At 34.1% G+C, this 21,991-nt stretch overlaps 1 protein-coding gene across 4 annotated transcripts in view; it reads right to left on the bottom strand.

The window, feature by feature from the left end:
• Positions 1–21,991, bottom strand: part of LOC121077343 (connector enhancer of kinase suppressor of ras 2-like) — a 180,609-nt gene that overhangs the window by 44,494 nt on the left and 114,124 nt on the right. For all 4 annotated transcript variants that reach the window (XM_040572539.1, XM_040572536.1, XM_040572540.1 and 1 more), the window contains exons 9-13: positions 19,498–19,644; positions 13,989–14,122; positions 13,164–13,369; positions 8,644–8,730; positions 6,223–6,476 (exon numbers count right to left, since the gene is read on the bottom strand). In XM_040572539.1, the coding sequence (XP_040428473.1) occupies positions 6,223–6,476; positions 8,644–8,730; positions 13,164–13,369; positions 13,989–14,122; positions 19,498–19,644 (828 nt within the window). The remainder of the gene's footprint in view (positions 1–6,222; positions 6,477–8,643; positions 8,731–13,163; positions 13,370–13,988; positions 14,123–19,497; positions 19,645–21,991) is intronic.

The following is a 21,991-nucleotide window of genomic DNA, read 5'->3' as shown; positions in this document are numbered from 1 at the left end:
CTCAGAATTTTTAATTATTTTCTACGTTATCAATATTAAGTCAGTGAATAGTAGGTAATAGCAGAGCATTCTTTTAACCATTTGGGGGGAGAGGGGAAGGAGGGGGAAGAGAAGATATTCCAGATCATGCATGAGATTTAAAAAGTGTTCTAAAAGAACATCTAAAAGAAGGCTGCCCTGTGACTAACAATTTCTCATGTGATAAAAAAAAAAAAAAGAGAGAGAGAAACTAAAAAAAAGATTTACATAAAGCCCACAATTCAGCAGTGATTTTGCTGCACAGGATTCTATGGGAAAGGTAAGGGAAGTGGAAGAAGGAAAGTGGCTCAGGTGGGAAGGGTGCAGTGCAGCTTCAAGAAGTTATACAGGTCAAGAAAAGAGACAATTCCTTTCTCTTCCTTTTTCTCATCTTTCCCATTCCTCAAGGTAGAGGCTACCCAAGCCCCTGCCCCATAGAGGACTGACCTGCTTTGCTATAATGCCAACAGTGCTTTCTCTCGACCTCCCAACCCCCTTGCTCATTCTCTCCCTAGGAAGCCTCCTGAGAAGGTAAAGAGGGAAAGGATGGGGGCCAAGACCCAAGTCAGTGTGTAGCGAGGAAGACTACGAGGACTGTCTTCAGAGTACTACAGCTGGCTTTCTGCACACTGATCCCTTGGTCAGTAACAGCAGGAGATGATATCTGTGCTACAAGGAAGATGAGTTGCATATTTCTATTTGGCGCATTCTTCTGGTTGATAAATATTGCAATTCTGGTAGCAGTAATATCAGTTGTTGCTAATATTTATTAACAAATGCTGAATCAGATCAATCCAAATGGCTCTTAATTTATCTTTAGAGTGTATCAACAAAATCAGAAATATTTCTTCAGGCTACAAAAAAATTAATAAAAATAAGCTTTAAATTCATTTTCTAGAATAAAGAATACAGTAAATTTTAGCTCTATTGTGATTTTCTGGAGTCAGAGGACTCTAGAATGCTTTACAAATTGCAGTTTACATATGAGAATAAAGTAAGTTAATGAATGCTTCATTTGCGACCTTTTATTGACACTTAGTACTAGCTCATTTGAAGAAACAACAATTGAATAACAATTTAAACGTGCCAATACAGTAGAATTATTTATGAAAGCATGGTGTATGTTTGTACATACTGTCGTATTTGTTTTGCTGTGAAGCATCATAATATAATTATCAGTTTAAAGAGTTCAAAACAAAAAAGGAAGCATAACCATTTGGAAGCAAGCAGTAACACACAGCCTGTATTACGGTAGAATTGGTGAAGCAGGTATCACAGGCCACTGCAAATATATCAGTTATAACCACTGCAGTTGTGTTCAAAGCAAAATTTCAGGACGTCTCTTGTGAAATACTGCATGGCTGGATCCCAAGGCAGGTCTACACCAAACGGTGGAGGTGCCTGTACCTCACCTGAGCTTCACAACTGCACATTGCTCTATGGAGACAGATGGAGATACTGAGCTCGGACCCAGATGTACTATACTATTTCAGGGGAAAGCTCAACCATTTTTCTAAGCTACTTCTGGAACTGTAAAAAGTATCTCTGAAACAAATGCTGGTTTACATTGTGCAGATACATCAGCTAAATTTGGTCTTAGGGAATTCTACACACTGTTTTCACATTGGAGCACAGATAGAATACAAAGGGTACCAAAAATTCAGATTCAATGACGGTTGACAATTTCACTTCTTTAGTGCAGTGGAACTTAAAGGCAAAACTTTTCAGCCCAACTGACAGAATTTATTTCCCTTATTTTCCTGGATATTCTCTTTTGAGCTGTGTTTATAGATTAATGTAGAGTGTCGTTTACAGAATTATGTCTGAAGAGAACTGTAAAGAAATATATTTTTGGACGTTTGTACTGTAAGGTCACAGCCAGATACTTGTCAGCTCAAGTTTTGATGTACCCACTTAAGGTACAGTACAAATGCAAAATAATCTTATCTTGCAATCAAAAAAACTAGACAGAATCAGTTCAAAGCTACAGAACCTAGAAAAACTTATTTTAGCTACTCTGAGCTACTAGGTTTCTCATAATCATTCTCACAGTGATTGCTCAACATACCTAGGAGGTACGGAAAGAATGTTTTCCATGTTACAGATGGGAATAAAATAAATAAAAAGAAAAGATAGAAGTTATCCAGTAATTCAGAAAGGAAACAAAGCTCTGAAGAAACTCTGCTTGACAGTTAAGTGTTTTTTTTTTTTTTCTTCCTGCAGTAACAGAAAGCAAGAAATAAAATATAAGCACTTTTCCTACAAAACTGGCAATAAAAAGCACCTCCTTCAGTTATATGGAGCTGAATACATATGATTCTCCCAGATTCCCTCGATTATTATACTTATCATAGTAGTACTCAAATTGATCATCATCTAAAAAAAGCATCTGGAACATCTGGCACATCCCAGCATGCATACATTATAGAAAAAGACAAAAACATTGTTCCTGCATACATTTTAGTTCTCAGCATGTATCACTAAACTGTGTGTCATTTGTTGAGCTGTCTTCTGCAGCTCCAAGAACTATTAGATAGCGTTTACATCATTCAGTGCTGACAGGCATGTACTACCAACTTGTGTGATCAGCAGCAAGAAAATAAATAGCAAGTTAAGCAATCACTGTGAAACAATGAATAGCCCTAAACTAATATAATGCTTCAAATTATCTTTAAAATAAAACAAACAGGTCTACTGCTGTAGCATTCTCACTGAGTGCCCTACAGCAGCTGTTATTTGGTTTACGACACAAATACATCTTAATATGTATTAAAAATTAAATCTCTTTTACATACTGAATTTTAATTCACAGAAAATTTAGATGATCTAACAATTTTATAATCCAATTTCTTAATATATGCTACCAAAAAAAACCCCACAAAAACAACCAAACAACAACAAAAAAATCCAACACAGTTACTTTGTAGATAACAATCCAGAAGATCAATCATCAAGTAACACCAGATGAGCAACCATTAGTTTATCTGAGAATTTAATGTAATAACCACTTGACTGAATTTGAGCTTCAGAAGCTGAATTTGAGACGTTAAAACCATGAAGTTGCACATTTTGTGGATTTTCAAATTGAATCTGGAATAAGAACTCCAGTATAGACAAAAGCTGGTTCACGTGGTGCAAAATGAAACTGAGCAGCAGAAAATCTACAATTTGCTAGAGATTTTAAAAATCCCGAACAGCACTTTAAAGATGGATAGTGTTTTCCATTCAAGATGTTTTGCCTTTTGTTTTTTTATGGGGAAAAACACTGAAGGAAAATTTTCTCAAGTATATTTGGTGTATTGTGCAGGGGTCCTACTTGATAAATTAATTTTCTTCAGAAAGAGATCTGATAGTACAAAACAAAAACAAAATAAAATTATTTTTATTATTATAAAAATACAAAATATTTCACCTCTGTTCTTTTAAGTCCATAGTCTATTTCAATAATATATTTCAGCAATACTATAATGTATATACTTTTGTGATATTTAGATATGTCTCAATACTTAGGCTTAAGCTAAAAATGTCGCTACAGAAGAGAAGGATCAGTATACATGCACAGCTATATTCTAAGAAGCAATCTATTAATTATAACAGAATTTTTAATTGCAATTCACTCTATGTCAGATTCAGTGACAAGCACCACAAAATTGCCTATCAACTAAATTAATCATAAATATATACTGAATGGGCAGTGTTTCTTATATGAAATATTTTACTGCATCATGGCTTTGTGGATCATTTTATATGCTGGGCAAACTGCCAATATTGCACTACCTAAATATCCATTTTATATAGTAACTCTGCATACTCACTTCAATTTATGAAATCAGTCTAATTCTTTAATTCTAGGTTCCAAATCCACATTCCTTCCAAAGCATTAATCTAGTACCGAAGCTATGCAATTACCAATTTTGTAAAACTTTTTATATCCGTGTCTGGTAAATCTAAACTTTTTTTTTCTTTTAAATATGTATTTATGTAAGAAATACATTGCTTAAAGAAGAAAGCAATGGCTAAATGACACCATGTCTCAGTTTCTCCTTTCATCATGCTGTATTTGTTTGCTTACAAATATATATAATATATGTCTTAAGGAAATGAGATGATCTACTTAAAACCAAAATTTCTATCTAGAAATATAAATCATTTTTCTTTTTCTTTTTGATGTCAAAATGACATTAAATGCTCTTTGATATTTAAAAGTTTCATTCTGACTAGCTGTTTTTCACATTTTTTTGCTTTGCTTTTCAGAATTCTTTCAGTATTCAAAGTAGAAAGATGTCGTTAATACAAATGATCCTATACTGGCAAGAACCCAGAAAACCTGTGTCAGCAACTCCTGTATATTTGTCAACTCAGTTCCTCTTATATATTTATAAGGCAGTTGACTTTGTGCTTGAGATATTTTGATTCCTTTGACTCTCTCTTGAAGGACTGCAAAGTCCTGTCTCAAATGCTGTTTGGAACACTTCTGCCAATAGAAGAATTAACACCACTGTATGTCAGTCTGTAGAATACTGGTGACAACAGCCCCGCATCTGGGAACTTAACCAACAACTATCATTATTTAAATGGCACAACTAGCACTTTACCCTTTATGACCCATTTCCCATTCTTCAGAAATCAGGTGAGTCAACAATCACCACTCTTCCAAAACCTCATGAAAACCAGTTGATTTATCTACACAGTTATGATTTTATTTTTTTCTTCAGACTTGCATAATGATTTTTTCACTCACCCTAGCACGGTAGCTAATAGTTTTCACTCTGGATTTGAAATCCTTTTCTTTGTGATCCTGATAATCTGTGTAAGAGTTTACGGATGGAAGAAACACCTGCAACTAAGCAGTCACACAACTTGACTGATAAAGTACTTGACATTCTCTGAGGCTGAGGAAAAAGACCTTCCACGTTTTCCAAAAATACTAAGTCCTGGTGGCATAGGAAAGGGAAATCTAAATTTTCCTGAAGACAGAAGGAAAGTATCTGATCTTCAGACTACCAAATGCTGGCAGATTGCAGGAAACAAAGATGAATGGCAGGCTATGTTCTGAATGTATCCCCTTAGGCAGACCTTACTCAGCTCTCACACTTGATGCAAATACAATCATCTCTGAAGCTTTTACTCAGGGAGAGAAATGCTCTGTAGAAGCCCCAGATGCAAGAGTATGAAGAAACTTGTTACAAGTCCTGCTTTTTCCTCTTACATCTTCTATGGAACTGTTATGGAACTGTTTACAAGGGAGCCATTTACATTTTACTTCTAACAGGAATCTCAGCATGATTAGAAAATAAATACACCTTGAAAAGCTTCCATACTGACTGCGGGGAGGAATTATGAAGATACTAATGTTTGAGCCCCAAACACTTTGAAGATACTACTCCACATCATGAGAATGGAACAGTCTGCTCCTAAGCTGTAGGCCATGAGCAAAACTTAAGAAGGCCTCTAAGAGGACAAGGTACACAATAAAAGCATGAACAGTGAAAATCGATCTCTGGAAGGCTATTCGTTATTTCTGGGCATCCAAATCAATACAGCGAAATTCTGTACCAGCTGACAGTCATGAGAACCTAGTGATTTTTCATGGTAGTTACACGAACTGCCTGTTCCTATTGCAGTTACAATTATTAGAGATTTTTTATTTCTATGTTAGTGATAATCCACTGAATTATACTTTCTCCACAGTTTTTACTCCAAAATATTTCCTGCATTATCAGAATGAACAAATTCACATTACTGGACTGTGACCATGGTACCGCAATATAAATAAACAGTAACTCCATTAAGCTTAAGTATATTTTTAGAAGACACAGTGACTAAATTAGATATATAATAAATTTTAAAATAATCTATAATTATTATCAGAGCAAGAGATCCTTATGAACCTTTGAAAAAAAATATGGTTGAATTTGACTAAACTCAGTGAGATTAATTAACAACACTACTTTACTTAAAGCATCTGATACCAAATGGTGCTTGCCCTGCATTTTTTCATCTGTCTAGACTATTCTTATGTGAAATCTATCTTTAAAGGGATATTAAGAATATTTCTTGGACCATAAAAAACGGTATTAAAATGTAAAGTACAAAATATGCCTTAGTACCTGTATCAATCCTAAAAGGAAATGATTTTAATGTTCTTTCCATGTAATAACATAATAAATAAAAATGTAGTAACATTTTTTGTTATGTACTTACATGATAAAGTGGAACTGTATTGTTTTCTGGGAGTGAGAAATTCAAGATATCTTGCTGTCCAGGTTCAAGCCTAATGTTAACAGTTGATGTCAACATAGATGAACTAATGGGGTAGTTTGGACTGCTTGCATTTTTGCCCTTTTTCCTTGACCTATGACCTGTGTCCCTTTTGCTGTCTTTCTGTGTCAGAGGTTCTTCTTGGATAACCAATATCTTCTCATCACTCAGATACCGCAGGAGGGAATTCTCAGAGTCAGTGGTTGGATGGAACAAAAAGAAAAAAGAAATATCAGTAAGACAAAACAGAGAATCTGTGTTTCATTCCTACAATCGTAAATGTTAATGCTTACTACCAGCTAAAAAGAAAACCTCGTTTTGTTTTATTACAAGTTTACTTTAATCTTATGTAAGTTTACGATAACTACGTGCTATGATGTTTGAAACATACAGCTTGCTTTGACTGGATGTTATCTGAAGTGTGCTTGAACAAAAGGGAAATACAGCATAGCTGATTTTTCAGTTTTACGTATATAAAGTACTGACTGCCATGAAAAACAATTCTTATTAAATATATAGTTGTCCACCAACACTATAAAAGAACACAATAATAAGAAATGCAAATGTATAATACTTTGTGTTTTTTGCCTTTTTTTTCCAACAAAAACAGATAGAGATGAGACATTAAAATGAACCTTGAAAACAAAATTATTTTTAATTTGTTAACAGAACCTTGGAGTATAGGAATTCAAATCTAAATCTGCCCAACAGACCAGTTGGTGCATACTTCCTCAAATTTTAAATCATTCTCTCATCTCAGTGATACACTTGCTAAACAACACTGTGAATTCAGGATTATGGAACAGTTTACAGGGGAGCCATTTACATTTAAATTTGGTTTTAAAAAAAAAAAGTCAAACAAAACTTCTGGTCTTCATTGCATGTGGTATTTAATCACCCAAATTTAGAACGTACATGTGGGCTGGTACTCACAGACAGAAGTAACATCTAACTTACCATTATCATTAAAGTCTTCAACAGTACTTAAACACACAAAACGATTTACAGCGTGTTTAATGTCCCATTCAGTTAGAGATATTTACACATATAGCAAGTGGAGTTGAGTTATAATAGAATTATGTATGCCATCCTCAACTCTTTTTTAATAAAAAGACAGTACTTTTACATGCTTTGCAATCTTTAAAACACACAGCATGATTATTGGGAATGTTTTCCAGGACACATCATATGCATATCGCATATCCTTTTTATTAATTTATAAGCATACACAATTCTAATCTTTACGTACCTAATTCCTGAGTCAATGCATCTTTACAGAATTTTATGTGCCATTTCCAATTAAAGTTTTGCATTTAAAAGCAAGTGTCTCCTGTGCTGGACAAACTCCACAAACCTTTTGCAATGTTTCCACTGCCGTGTTCTCAAATATATCCCAGTTATTCAGCCACAAAGCAGAATGAAGCATCAATCTCCTGGTAACATCAGATGGAGACTGTACTTCTAATAGTTTAACATTTACTTCAATTTATTATTATTATTTTTTTTTAATAAACTAATTCTCATATCTTCTTAATCTTTCTAGATATCCTATGCTTTTCATCTCCTACAGGTTACTTGCTCCTACAGATAACTTGCATAAGTATGTGTTTCCTTTACCATGGTGTTAAAATTTGAATGGACTTTTTCAATGCATTGTTCATGATTTATGTTCAGCTGTCAGCCACAACAATGCCATTTGTAAAGGCGACTTCTTTAATCTAAGCAAACTTTACAGAAGAAGTTTTAACTAAAAATTAGCTTTTAATCAGCAGAATGGTTATCTTGGATTTTGAAGTTTCAAAGGTGGATTCCACAATATAATTAAAAGTGTTCAAATCAAAGCTGCTTTAAAAATGAAATTCTTTGAACCTTTCTAGAAGAAAACAGTTAAATTCAAAGATAATCAAGTATCATTAATTAGAAAATATCCTGTGTTAATATTTCAAGCTCTTTCTGAAATTAATTTTACAGTTGCAAAAAGCTTAGGACTGAAATAATATTCTATGTAAAAAAAAGTTTGATTGATACCTTGTACTTATAACATCATTTATTGCTTTACAGAACTGCAAGGATCAAGAACTGTTGCTATTAGCATATATCTAAATCTTTTAGTCTTTTTTTTTTTTTTTTCCCTTTGGTGTTTATCTGTCTCCATACCAGAATCAAAGTGAAACACTGCTACTGATACAAACTCTAATTTTTAGAAATACAAACAACCCAGACACTAAAAAGACCCTTTTATATTTTCTGTGACAGTCAAGAAAACTTGATTTGGTCCCTATGATGACATTTTCATGGTTCTTAAGTGACAAAGAAAGAGAAATCTTGGAGAACAGCAGAGGAAAAAAAAAAAAAAAAACTCACCTCGGCTTCCTCTCTTGTACACGTTTTGTTCTTTTGACTCCCCTATCCAGCTGTAGTCAGTAGGCATAGAAACAGGTCTTAAATCACCTGGAAACAATTCAAGAAGAACAAATAAAATTTTTGAAGATTAAAAATAAAAGACTGTAGAGTAAGTAATGCATGTAAATTGGAGGCATGACATAACCCTTCAAAGCAATCCTCTTTATTAGCACCTATACATTACAAAAGCAGCCGCATTCAGAATTAATTGAATACCACATATGCCAGATTCTCCTCTTCATTATACCAACCTGAAGGAAAGTACCACTGGCTTCAGTGAAAATTTTTGTAAATATAAAGGAGTTTTTAACTATTTTCTGAAAAAAAAAAAAAAAAAAAAAAAAACAAACTCGCTCGCTTATTAAATAGGTGTTTTAAAATAAAGAAATAATCTTTTTTTTAAAGTGACTAATATGCTTTAGTAAAACTAGAAAGATGATTACTACAGGTACATTACATAGCTAACCAGTAGAACCTATCTGATTTGGAAAAGCACATGGTGAGTAACAAGGAGATCTTACAGTTTCAAGGAAGGTTATCGATTGCCTTAAAAACAAAAGATGGAGTAAAGTTTGCTAACAACAACAAGAAAATAAAGATTCAGTCATTAGGGTTTTAATTAATGTGATTCTGTGGCACTGCAGTTGTGAGATATTCTTGTGCATTATTCATTCCCTACTATTGTATCAGCAGAACAGTGAGAGCAGGCCATTAAACTTGGAACACTGCAAAACCGACTATAAAGCATAAGCACTTTGTCCTTGTCTGTGTGCATTAGTATCACAAAACAAAGACACACAACCTCTCAATTACGGGTTAAGGTCTTTTTGAACCATAAAGCCAAAGATTCCTTTTCCCATATGCCAGCTGACTAAATGTATAGTGCTTCTTTAAAATAATAATAATAATAAATTGCTTGATTCCTCAAGTAGCTTGCCACTGACTTGTTTCTGAAATAATTATAGAATTTAAATGTCAACAACTGTTTCTTTCTCACTGTCAATTTCTTCAGGTTGCTTAGAACGACTAAGTATTTTCTGTGGGTTATTCCTGAGTTAATACGGGTTTAATTCATCTATCTCCCAAAAACAACGTTTTCAGCTACTAAAATAACAGGAGGATTTAAGAACAAACAGTCATATAAGACAAGTATGTTTTTGGATAAGACGATTTTCTGAAAATTGAGGGGATAGCATATACCTAGAGGACTGAGATTTTCCCATATTATACTTTCACTACTGCCACAAAAGTTAGCACATAACTAAGTGTATGGATATATATGTAGTTTCCCTATGTGCCTAAAAGTCGATACAACCTTTAACTACAAATTTATTACTCGACTCTTAATCTAAAAACTGGTTTTAGAAGAACAATATAGACAAGAAAAAAATAATTAAAAAACAACAAATCAAACAAAAGTAAGACTCAGTAATACAAAAAAGAATAAGAGACAAGTAAAGATTTAAAATTAAAAAAAAAAAGCAACAACAAAACAATATGAAACTAGAAATGCACATAACAAATAGAGATCAACAAAAAAGCTTAGCAGTATTTCTGTTCAAGAGGAGGAAAGTCTGAAACCCTGATGAGATTTGTTACACACAAATCTGAGATGCCGCAGCATGATCAACATTAAAGATAGGAATTTTGGATGGGAAACAGAAGTTGAACGAAGAAAAAAAGTGATTTTACATATTATTTTTAATTGCAAATTCTTTCCCAAATACCTGTAGCCTATACATAAACTGTTTTTAACAGTGCAACTTGAATATTAATCAGAGAACTGGAAAATCATTGTGTATAATAGCAGAAATTGAAAGAAAAAATACAGATTTATGATGTTTTTGCCTGTAACACAAACAGATGAGATTTGATATGCATTGCCACAAGAACTCTAAATACCAGAGCATGTTGGAGTCAAGACTAATATGAGATGATAAGCCTTGGAAAAAAACAAAATGCACTGCAGCCATGATAAACAAAGACTTAATTTTGACAAATGTTTGGAAAAAATGGGCTTATTTGCCTCCATAGATTTTGCATATATTATCAGTACTGAGGGTCTCATTTTCCTGAATATTTTTCCACTTACCACCAGCTGCAACAGAAACTGGTTTGTAATAATCACTTTAATTCTGGCAAATCCCTGGCAGGAATTTTTGAGCTGCAGTTTGTGTGAGTCCTAGCAATAATGAAAGCATCTGTTCAACCATGAAAGACTTCAGAACTCTTATTTTTCCTACTTAGCCCATGGCTATCCGACTCCAGCATCAGATGCGTGTTTCTTAGACCCACCAGAAATTGTGTCTTTCCAGAGACACACAGTCACTTTCATGATTCAAATGTACATTTTAAAGTCAAAAAGTAAAAATGTACAATATAGTAGAACAGAATTTGGATTTGGAAATCTGTTAATTATCAGATCAATGTAATCTGTAGTTAAAAAAATAAATAAATCTGGTTTAACTGTTGTTTTAAAAGCAACTAAAGTGTATTTCTCAGATTTGTAAATCAAATTCCTTCTAGATTTTCAATGTCACCTAGGGAAAATCACACAGAACTCTCCATCATAAACACAAGACACTTGCATATTATTGGGATTAGTTACATAGCCCAATGTCTTAAATTTGAAATCATTATGCAGCATGATTTTAAGCAAGCCAAATACATCCATCTGGCTCTAATTTCCATCACTGTTAATATTTCTCTTTTGTTCTAATTTTATTCTAAAACTATGTTGCATATCAGGGAGATAAAGACAATGTTACTGTACATAAGATGGAGTCCTACTCTTTGGTGTTAACCTGGTTAACACCAGCTCTTTCAAGCATCAAGTATATGGCTGTACAAGTTACTAAAAATATTTTACTTGTAACAAAAATCTGTTAAAATTTCCCTATTCTGAAGAAGTATAATCATATATATAAACATGATCCTGGCCACGCACAAGCCAGGATTGCTTTCAAACTATTAGAATGAAAAGAACACTGCAACACTTAAGAAACTGGATGTCATTTGCTAGGGAACTCTACAGTGAATAATCACTGCAGCTTGACATAATTTTATGTATGCTTGTAGCTGCCACATTCTTAGACTGGAATCTACCCTCTCACCTCCCAGAACAGCAGGTGAAATGATGTAAGTATCACTCATATGTTGATCTTAGCCAAAAGGTAATGCAGTTTAGAGCTTAACCCAGATAGATTAAGTAAACTGTGCCATAGATGTATGTATGTAATACATTCAAAATACATATGAAAGTAATAAGAAAACCTCAGCAAACAGATTTATTGACAGTGGAACAACATACTTGTAAATCTTAACTTAAAATCTCTTCTTGCACCTGTGGCTCTCAGTTGCACTCTCTTCTAACATTTATGGTGGAAAGAACACCTCAGTCTGAGAACAGGAAGAAAAAGCCACAGTCTCTAAGTGCTAACAATTGAAAGAGCAGGGAACCCACATTTAATAACATCATGGTATCAAATCCTGCACCAGGCTAAACCAGTTTTAAGACAGACCAACAGAATCAGTGTCCAGAGTGCTTAAAAATCCCCTCCCCAGCTGTTCCATTTCAGCTGTTACTGAATCTTCCACTATTAACTGCCTCTGGTGTTATCGCTGTTGAACTGCAGCATGTTTTCATTACCTGTGTTCTTCACAGACACATTTTTCTTTACTACTCTGAGCTTGTGAAATATTTTCCCTTTTCAAGCTATCAAGGACCAAATATATATATATATCTATATATATATATATATATCTTTAACAAAACAAGAGAAAGGAAAGAACCCTTAGCTTCAGAGTAGGTGAATGAAGTACTTGCTGATGACAATATATAAATTGATCAAAAGACAGAACCTAGTCTTAGAGAACATTATGACCAAAAGGAGCCGTTATGCCTTTCTCTGAGGCACAGAAATGCCATTTGCACCACCAAAATCACATTATTACAGTTTTATAATAAATCTTTTACCTTAAAATTCGGTAAACTTTAGAAAAATAACTTACTGCCTCAAAAATAACACCACCCAAATACATGGAGAATACACTGGTATGTCTATTTAACACAGTGCTGAATTTGGTAGACCTTATATCTTATAGATACTTTAATACCACATGTCTTTTCAGGCCCTACATTAAAGCATAACAGCCTAGACTGTTGCAACCAGAATAATCTCCAAGAGCTTCAGAATAAAAGCTGGTAAATCAAGATGCTATCTATCCAAGTACTGTGAACTCAAATATAATTCCAAATTTTAAGTAAGAACTGCACAATAAGTTTATTTATAACTTCTATAATCCTGATCCTGAACATTAGATTGTATTTATATTAATTATTCTCTCACATAAACTTTTGTCTGATATTCAGAGCCAACAGATTATGATCTAACAAAAAATGACAGATATTTGGAGGCGCTGTAGCATTCACAGTACAATTTCTAAATCCAGTCAATCAAAAAATGTTAAACCAAGCCTACCATGAGTGGGTGTTTTTTCTCTTCTCCGCACTCCTGTAGCTCTGCTTCTCTCATACTCAGAGCCCAAAGGATGGCCTTCACCTTCAATTAAGGTGTAGTATTTACCACTTTCATGTTCCAGAAAATAACTTGGAGACTCGGAGCCTTTCAATCCAGATTTCCCAAATTTGCTGATGTCATCACAAGACATTATTCCAATTTCATCCCTAAAAATTGTAAGCCAGAAGATCATGGGGAAATTAAGCATTTTATGAAAAAACGAAAGTGTACCAACAATCTAACCTAAGCACTACAAATGAAAAAAGTCATGTAATTGAATTGCTATATACGAGAACTTTCATAAAAGTGTTTCAATTTCAACAAATATAAATTAATGAAATCAACATTAGATTTCATTTTAACTGCAAGATAAACATAGCTATTCAGGAGTTTTCTAGTATTTGAAACGGAGCATAAGTAATTGGTGTAACATGAGATGGCAAGGATTTCTGTTGCAAAAATGCATGCCTGAGAATAGGCTACAAGTGGTCACAAAAGAGTAAGTCAAAGTAAATGAGTAAAGACTTCTTTAAGTGGTTTTCTAGTTTAGGACCCAAACCAGGTTTTGCTCAACCTCTATCTAGCTAAATCAAAGGTAAAAAATGTCTCAAAACAATGATACATTGCTTAATGCAATTCTAACGCTTAATTTTACTAAATATATAGGTTTGGTTGTTTTTATTTTGTTCACTTTTGTTGGTCTAGTGAAATTAAAATGTAAATTTTCTTTTTTTTTTCCTTTTTTTTTTTTTTTTCAAAACTTCACATTCATTAGGAAGTAAATACCTGGGGCCATAAAGTCCTGACATAGGAGAAAGAATGTAAACATCTTGGAGTGCTGAGTTCTCCATTTTGGAGGACATGCCCATTGTACTTGTTGGTGTTGTAGAACTGCTTGTTGGACTGGTTGGAATTACAGGCTGTAAAACAAACAAAACCCAAGCACATGAAGAACAAATTAACGTTTTCTGTGCTACAAGCAACACTTAGATCAACATGCACCATTTTACAAATCATGACCTCTTTTTGGATTAGCCATTTTTGGATGAAGACTACGAAGACCAATTGTAATCTTTTTTGAAATGCAAGGCTTTCTGTCTTCTAGAGATAAACGTTGAGAATGCTTTCATGTGGTTCAACAAGTACAAGCGATTTTAAATAGCAGCAAAGGATATTTTTCCTTGAGAATATCAGTCTGCCCTGCTTTACTGTTAAGCCTCTCTTACTCTGATCAAGTGTTTTGGGTTTCTTTCATCAGTACAAATAGATAAAAAGTCACTGCCAATGACAAGCATCATACATGACTGGCTTTCTCATACCTGGTCTGGAAATTAAGGCCTACTACATTATACACAGTATTAACTACTGCATTTAGTATACAATGACGATTTCAACAATTTTCTAGTGGCAGTAATAGTAAAAAGACTAAACCGAACATATTCTAGTAAACCCCCAACTTACCTGCAGTTGGATACCCAGTTTCCCATTGGTCAAAACATAAATTATCACCGTCACCAACAGACAAGCAGAAACTCAATTTCAGAGAGAAAGTACCTATACCAAGTCTCTTATGAATAATTCCCAGAAAATTAGATCTTTCCTTTCCACTCTTCTTTATCTTTTTAGTTACTTTTAACATTCTGAATACTATCTGTTTCCCCTTATTTTGGCTAGCAAGCTTGAAAAACCTGAAAATAATTAAGCAATGCTTCAATACTAGAATAAAATTGAAACATAAATGGTAAATTCAACCCTCATCAGAAATAAACAATTGTTTGCCAAATGGAAAAAAAACAAAACTGTTTTGGAAACAAAATATATTGCTATGATCCTGAGTGTGTTTTGCAAATATTGGGGATAATTAAACAGTGTATCTATTTAAAAGTGCTGTTCAAAACAACAAACATATGGCCCCAGTGCATCCTGCAAAAAACAGCAGGACAAGATACAGGAAGCTGCTAAAGCCCATTAATACAGCAACAATAGGCTTGAACATGGACATCCCTTACCTTTTGAGGGGATATGAAGATTAAGGATGGGGTACTGAGTCTCTGCTTTCTCCTTTGAAGGAATAAACTCAATCCCCAGAATTCCCCTGATGGGTGAATTCACAGAAAATACACAGGCGTCACTCTTCTACATGGATTGCCTGCGGTAAGGGAAAATGGGGCTTTGTAACTGCGTATCACCCTATGAATTCCTACAGTGTGGCATTTTTGTCACAACAGATTCATTCATGCTAGTGATACAGACAGCTAATTGCCTATTGGACAAGCTGCTATTCAGAAAGGCTGAATGTTCAACAATAAAAATACTTCTACTTACAACTAAGAAACAGAAATGTCAATATTATTACTCACAATACGTGAGTATTTCTCACATACTGGCAAATTGCTACAGCTGTGCTGTAAAAGAACTGGTACATTTACAGTGTGTTCAAGTCTTCTGGATTATAAACTTTTGAAACTTGAAATACACACCTTTTTTAATGTGTAAATAATTTTTGTCCTCAGAGCAAGAGAATACAATGAAACATATATGAATATGACGGAAAAATCGTGAGTGGCACTAAGAAGCAAAGGGATTCACTGTTCATCATTTCCTCTAAAAGAAGAGATTTAAGAGAACAAAACACAACTTTATTTGCCACATTTTCTTTGTGTGAAGTGTTTCAAGAGTTACCTTGCCCAAGACATTTCTCACTGAGACATGAAAGTACATGGGCAGCACCCTAATTTCCAAGTTCATCTAAACAGATTTGTTATTTTCCTTCTTTTGCTCTACAAGCATCTGTTCTCATAATGTTATAGAATTTATAAATATTTATATTGTATAAAGTAACATCTCTCCAAATGTATATAGATTTCTATATCTGAAATGAGCTACTTGAGTAGAATTATTCTGAAGTTACTTAAAAAGTTTCAGGGCATAACATGCATTTTCTGTTATGTAAGAATTATTAGAAAACTGTCACTGTTGACAAGTTTTGCTAGTCATGTCACCAAATGGCAGATTCTATAGTTCAAGCAAAATAATAAAAAGTTTAATGTTCCAGGTCAAGTACTTGTAACAGGAAGAAATATTCTCATTAAATATTTCTAGAAATAAAAAATACAATAAATGTACTTTCATTGAATGAAGTTGCTGGTGTGCTTACTTTTAAAAAACAAAACACAAGAGTACTATTTGCCATTGTAGATAAAAGAAGTGTTGAGTGGGAAGACAATCATGATTGAGTTTAAAAATGAAAATAGATTTCTATTATCACATAATGCCAACTAGAGACAAAATGAGAAAATGGTATGACTGACATATCTCACTGAAAGATAACTGTTACAGAACTTCAGCCTATTTTAATAGTCTGCTGTTACTTAACCATCAAGGGAAACTATATACAGCACAGAAATACTACGATTAGACCAAAAATTACATTCACAGATTCTGTATCACTAATAATTCATAAATTAACTACTCGGTATGCTTTTTAACATAAATATTGTGAAAAAATCATTAATAACACCTATAAGAACCTTAGGCAATAATAAAAAACATAACAACTTATTTTTAAAACTTCCTGCTGAATACCAGCCTGAGCTAACAAATATTTCAGGCCTCTGAATTTCAAGTTCTGAAATCCTACTGCCCGTATTCCTTCCCAAACTATTTAATGGTTTTGTATGAGAAATAAGTTACATTTTAGCATTTTGTGAAAGAATTCATCATATTTGTAAATAGTACATACACAATACTTCATGTAGCTATGTACAAAAGTGTTTGCATGATTTCTTCTAAATAAATTTATTCTAAAATTCTTCTGTTTCTAACTATTCTAAAGAAGAACTTTATACATCTCCCGTCAATGACTATGCAACGTCTGTGACTTCAGAAAAAGGACTGTCACTTCCTAGGTAATGTAGCTAACAGTCTGATTCCTGTAGGGTCCTGCTTTCTACAGTATGTCAGGGGAGGGAAGGAAAGGAAAGCAAATATTTCTCTCTGTTTTTCTAAAAGATTTAAGTTTGTTTCATCTTGATACGATATATCTATATTTCTTTTCTTACATCTTAAGCAGTAAAGCTACAAGGAAAATACAGAAGAAAATCAGACAACTGCCAGTAAGAGAAGAAAGCTTGTAGTCAAAAACTGTTCAGAGATTTTCTGTTTAAACCTTACCAATCCTACATCAGGATGAAAAAATTGCTTTGCATGTGTTCTATTTCATGGTGTGTTACGTTACCCATTTTTGTGACAGTCTGACATTTGCTGAATTATTTTCAGTTTTTGAAAATGAACTTTTTTAACTCAGACTTTTTTGACAGATTGTTACTTAGCCAGTCATTCCATACCCTACATTCATGCAGCTGGTTACTTTTGGCTAAAGTAAAAAACTTTCTGTCTACGTGGAGTGTATTCCACTTATTTTTGAGAGTCTGTCAGCCTCTGATGCTCTGAGTGCCAATTTAGTCCATTAGTGATAGAAAGCTCCAGAAAAACAAACAAACAAAACCAGAAGCCTCCCTACCAATTCAATGAATTACACTGATCTGGAGAGTCTAAACAATGCCAAAGTCAGACAAAGGCAAGGACATTTGGCAGCCAAGAACAGGGCTAGGGAAGTGAGATCACTGTTCTTCAGCAGCATCAAGCTGTTAGGTCAGCTGTCCAGGAAACACAAGCTTTGGTATCATCTTGAAATCTAATCATGCTAGTTCCAAGCCATTAATGACAATAATAAATAATACCAGATCCAGGTAAGAAACTGGTAAAACCGAGAACTGCATTTGGGTTTTTTTTCTAGGTCCTATCACTTGAGCTCACTTCTATGGCATGAAGACTAAAGAAGACCACAAGATGCCAAAACCCTGAAGTTAGTTTACAACTTATTACAATATCTAATGTTAAGAAATAATATTGGCAGTGTTCTTTTTATTTCCTGAGGTGATTTATATGTTTATTGAAATCCCTTACTACTGTTTTCTGGCATAGAAGAAACATCCTAGTGAGAATCACACTTAAAGCACACTTTGTTCCTCAGAGGCTCTTGAGTTCTGGGCCATCAGGAAAGGACACATCACGAAAATAGAAGTTGTTGATAATTCCACAAAATAGCTTGGTGCACTTTCATTTATCTGTCTACCATGACAAAGGATGACAAGTTTTGTGGAAAATACCAAGTCATGTATACAACAGATACTGGTTTCATACTGATAAAGCTTCCTGAATTTGTGATTCTTGTGAATTCAGATTCTTTAATGTAGTAATATAAGGAGAGGATCTCTATGGAAGCCCTGTTGCAAATGCAATTTCCATTTTGCTACCTCTGGAGACTTCATATGAAGTTCACAAGTAGATCACCCATAAAAGGCAGCACAGAGAAAGGAAAGATGGCAGTGAAACAAAGTGTCAGCACTCCTGAGCTGCACAGACTGCACAAAGGGCTTAAGTGAAGCAGCTGTGTAGGATGTGCAGGCACTTTGAGGAATGAAAGATTCAGGAAGTGGCAGGCAGTAAGAAAATTTGTCTGCATAGGGTTGTAGGGTTTGCTTTGTTTCATTCATTTAGAAAGTATTCAGAAACACATCCATATATCTTGCAAACCAAGCAGAACAACAAAGCTTCCATGTTACGAAAGTGCATACACTTATTACAGAATGTTATAGAGTATTAAAGATAAAATGTCATTACTGAAGGCAAGCTTTTAAGTTAGTGACTATGCATGTTTAAGGTCAGTCTGTTTTATTGTTGTTTCTACAACATATGTTGATGTTGTAGGAAGAACCAGCTGTGATGTTCACTTTTTTTTTAATGTCAACAGGTTTTCAAGGTATGTTTATGCAGAAATATCAGAGGGTCTATTAGCATTGCTACCAAAAACAAATTGAGGAGGAATGTTGGATAGAAGCAGCCTTTTCCTGAAGTTCAAAAGGACTACCACTCTTGATGAAAACAAATAGTTGCGATAGGTTGTGAAATAATGGAAAGAAAGAGAGGCAACATTGCCTTTGCTAGCCAAAGAAAACTGTTGAATCTTTGGCTGCTTACTTTCTTAGCAATATTATTCATGGATGTTCTTTCCTTCTGTGAATTCCTGTGGTTCCCAACTTCAGGGAAAAACAGAGGAAAACAGCCTTATTGGCACATATTATTGCCATACAAACTTAGCACTGTATTTCAAAGGAAATAGGGCTTTTAGAAGAGGTTCCTGTTCATTCCATTGGAAGGAACAATTCTAGAGATTTCCTTTGATTAGTGGAAATAATTTGCCATGACACGAGAGTTGCAACAGCCTTCTTACCTGAAGCGCAAGAGGCTTCCACCTCACGTTTTTCAGAAGGGCAGGAGCAGAAACCAGAGTATTCTGAGGACGTTTTTTCAAGGTTAAAATCACTCCATTTGGGTCTTCCCGCAATGCATTTACTAGGTTCTTCAGCTGCCATCCAACCTAAGAAAAAATTCCATAACTGAATTTTGTAAGCTTTCCATTTAACTTTACATGTGAAGGAAGTCTTCTATTAGCTGGAAACGTGTATTACAGCCTGCTCTTTCTGAACATAAGCAGTTTTTATAAAGAGTTTCTGATTAATTCTGTTGGACTGAAATGATGCTGCAGAAGCTGGGTTATTTTTGTTATTTCTTTTAGCTAGGTTTCTCAACAAAATAAGGCATAAGTGAACACTGTCTCCCTTTAGATAATCTGTGAGGTCATTGTACATTTTAAACCAGGTTTGCAAGTAGAACTGATGTTTCAAAAATAGTTAGGGCATAACAAGTGCCACACAGATTTCAGCATGTGATTTTGCAAAGGCCCAAATTAATACCCTCAGAGAAAGACAAGCAAAACTCCTATTTTATACATACTGGTTCACTGGATAGCCATTCCATGTGCATTTTGCTCCTGAACACAGACACATTATTATTATTATTATTATTATTATTATTATTATTATTATTATTATTCCAGGTAGTGAAAGCATTGATGGAAAACAGGGCAGGGAGACAGGACAAGGAATAAGAGGAGGCAGATATTTTACAGGAAGACATGATGATGAACCAATGGACAAAGACCAAACATATAATCTCTCCTTCCCTAAAGGATTTTGTAGTTCCACTTCTCTCAGAGCACCTTGTGAGATAAATTTGATTTTATTCCTAACAACTATCAGTGAAAAAAAAATAAAATAAATCTCATAACATTTCAAAGTGACCATTATAGACAAATAGAAAGAATATTTTTCATGACCTTGGAGACAGAAAACTTTGAATTCTCTGTTAGCTGGAGACTAACAGTGATGGAATAATTTCAGTCTGGATCCTTAGTTCAAGCCCTCACTGTCGACTAGAAAGACTACGCTATATCAACATACATAACATATTTAAGATCTGAACTGAGGATAAATTATTGTTTACTTGATTTATCCAAACAGACCCTGGATAGAGCTGAATACTTCAAGTTACCATAAACTCTAAACATAGCCATAAAAAAAGAACATCATAACACTGAAAGGATTTTATACACGTCTTTCACTAAAAGCTACTTAGAGACATTTCTTGATCTTCTTGATTATTTGAATGTGAATTAGCCATGAAATGGTTATACATGAAAACAAAAATTAAAATTTTATGGGATTTTTTTATTCATTAATATTTACACTCTCCTATTATCCTGAATGATTGAAGAGGTTTTCAAACTGAATAATATAAAGGAGTATGTAATGATGTTTACACTAAAGCTAGTTTTACACATTTATGTGCTCCTGAACACATTTTTCTCATGTGCACGAGCATACAATAGGAAAAATATCTATCAAAACAGCCAGATACATACATTCAGAAGAGAAAGCAAAATTAATGCAAATTCACATTTTTCTAAAATTTAACCAATCTTTCTTCCTGATTACACCACTAAAATCAGCGAAATTGTACTAGTTTAAATAAGAGAATAAATTTGGCTCTACAAGTTCAGCAGTCTTTTTGCCCTCCCTATCTGCAACTGATGTTTTAGCTTGTTCACTAGGAAGAAATTAAGAAATTCCTATCACTTAGCATTTCACAATGAATTATCATTCAACTTGAGTGACTGTATTATTGAAGTTTCTTTAAGATTAGACTCAAAACAATGTACCCAAAGTAATAACCAAATTAGTACCGACTTACTTAAGCATTGCAATGCTTAAAGGATTTGTTAACATTCCCTTCTGAATTTTGTATTTTTTGTCAATATACTTGTGACCTTATCTAGATAATCACACTTACACCAAAATTTTTGAAATTTGTCTCTCTTCCACTGACATGAGAAAAATGGTATGACTAAAGTAGTCTCGTAGTTACTCACATATAACCTGAGAGCTTGGCCCAAAGCCACAGGTCGTGGCTAGGGGACATGCCAATAAACACACAGGTGCACACACACAAAACCCAGAAAAAATATATGAAAAGTCATCCCTGTTTCTCTTCTATAGTACAGCTATCTCCTCCACTTAGTCTCACCTTGTTATTACCAGGAAATAACTCATATTACAAGAGCAAGCCTGTATAGAAAGGAGTTACTAGAAAAAATGACCTCTTGTAAGTGACATGAGGTTACTGGTTCGCATTTAGCTCTGTGAAACAGCAGAGCCTGCAGAAATATTTATAGGGAGGACTCTGGAGGACTTTCCTAGCCTTTTTTTATTCATATTTTCTCCAATTCAGACTTGATTTCTAGGTTTGCTACTGAAGAAAAGTGAATAGGTGCAGGATGTTACCTTAACCCAAACACTGATGGTCACCTTCTCCCCCCAGTTCTGCTA

Source organism: Cygnus olor, chromosome 13, assembly GCF_009769625.2.
Source record: "Cygnus olor isolate bCygOlo1 chromosome 13, bCygOlo1.pri.v2, whole genome shotgun sequence".
Taxonomy (NCBI): Eukaryota; Metazoa; Chordata; class Aves; order Anseriformes; family Anatidae; genus Cygnus; species Cygnus olor.
This window is presented reverse-complemented; position numbering and strand designations above follow the sequence as displayed.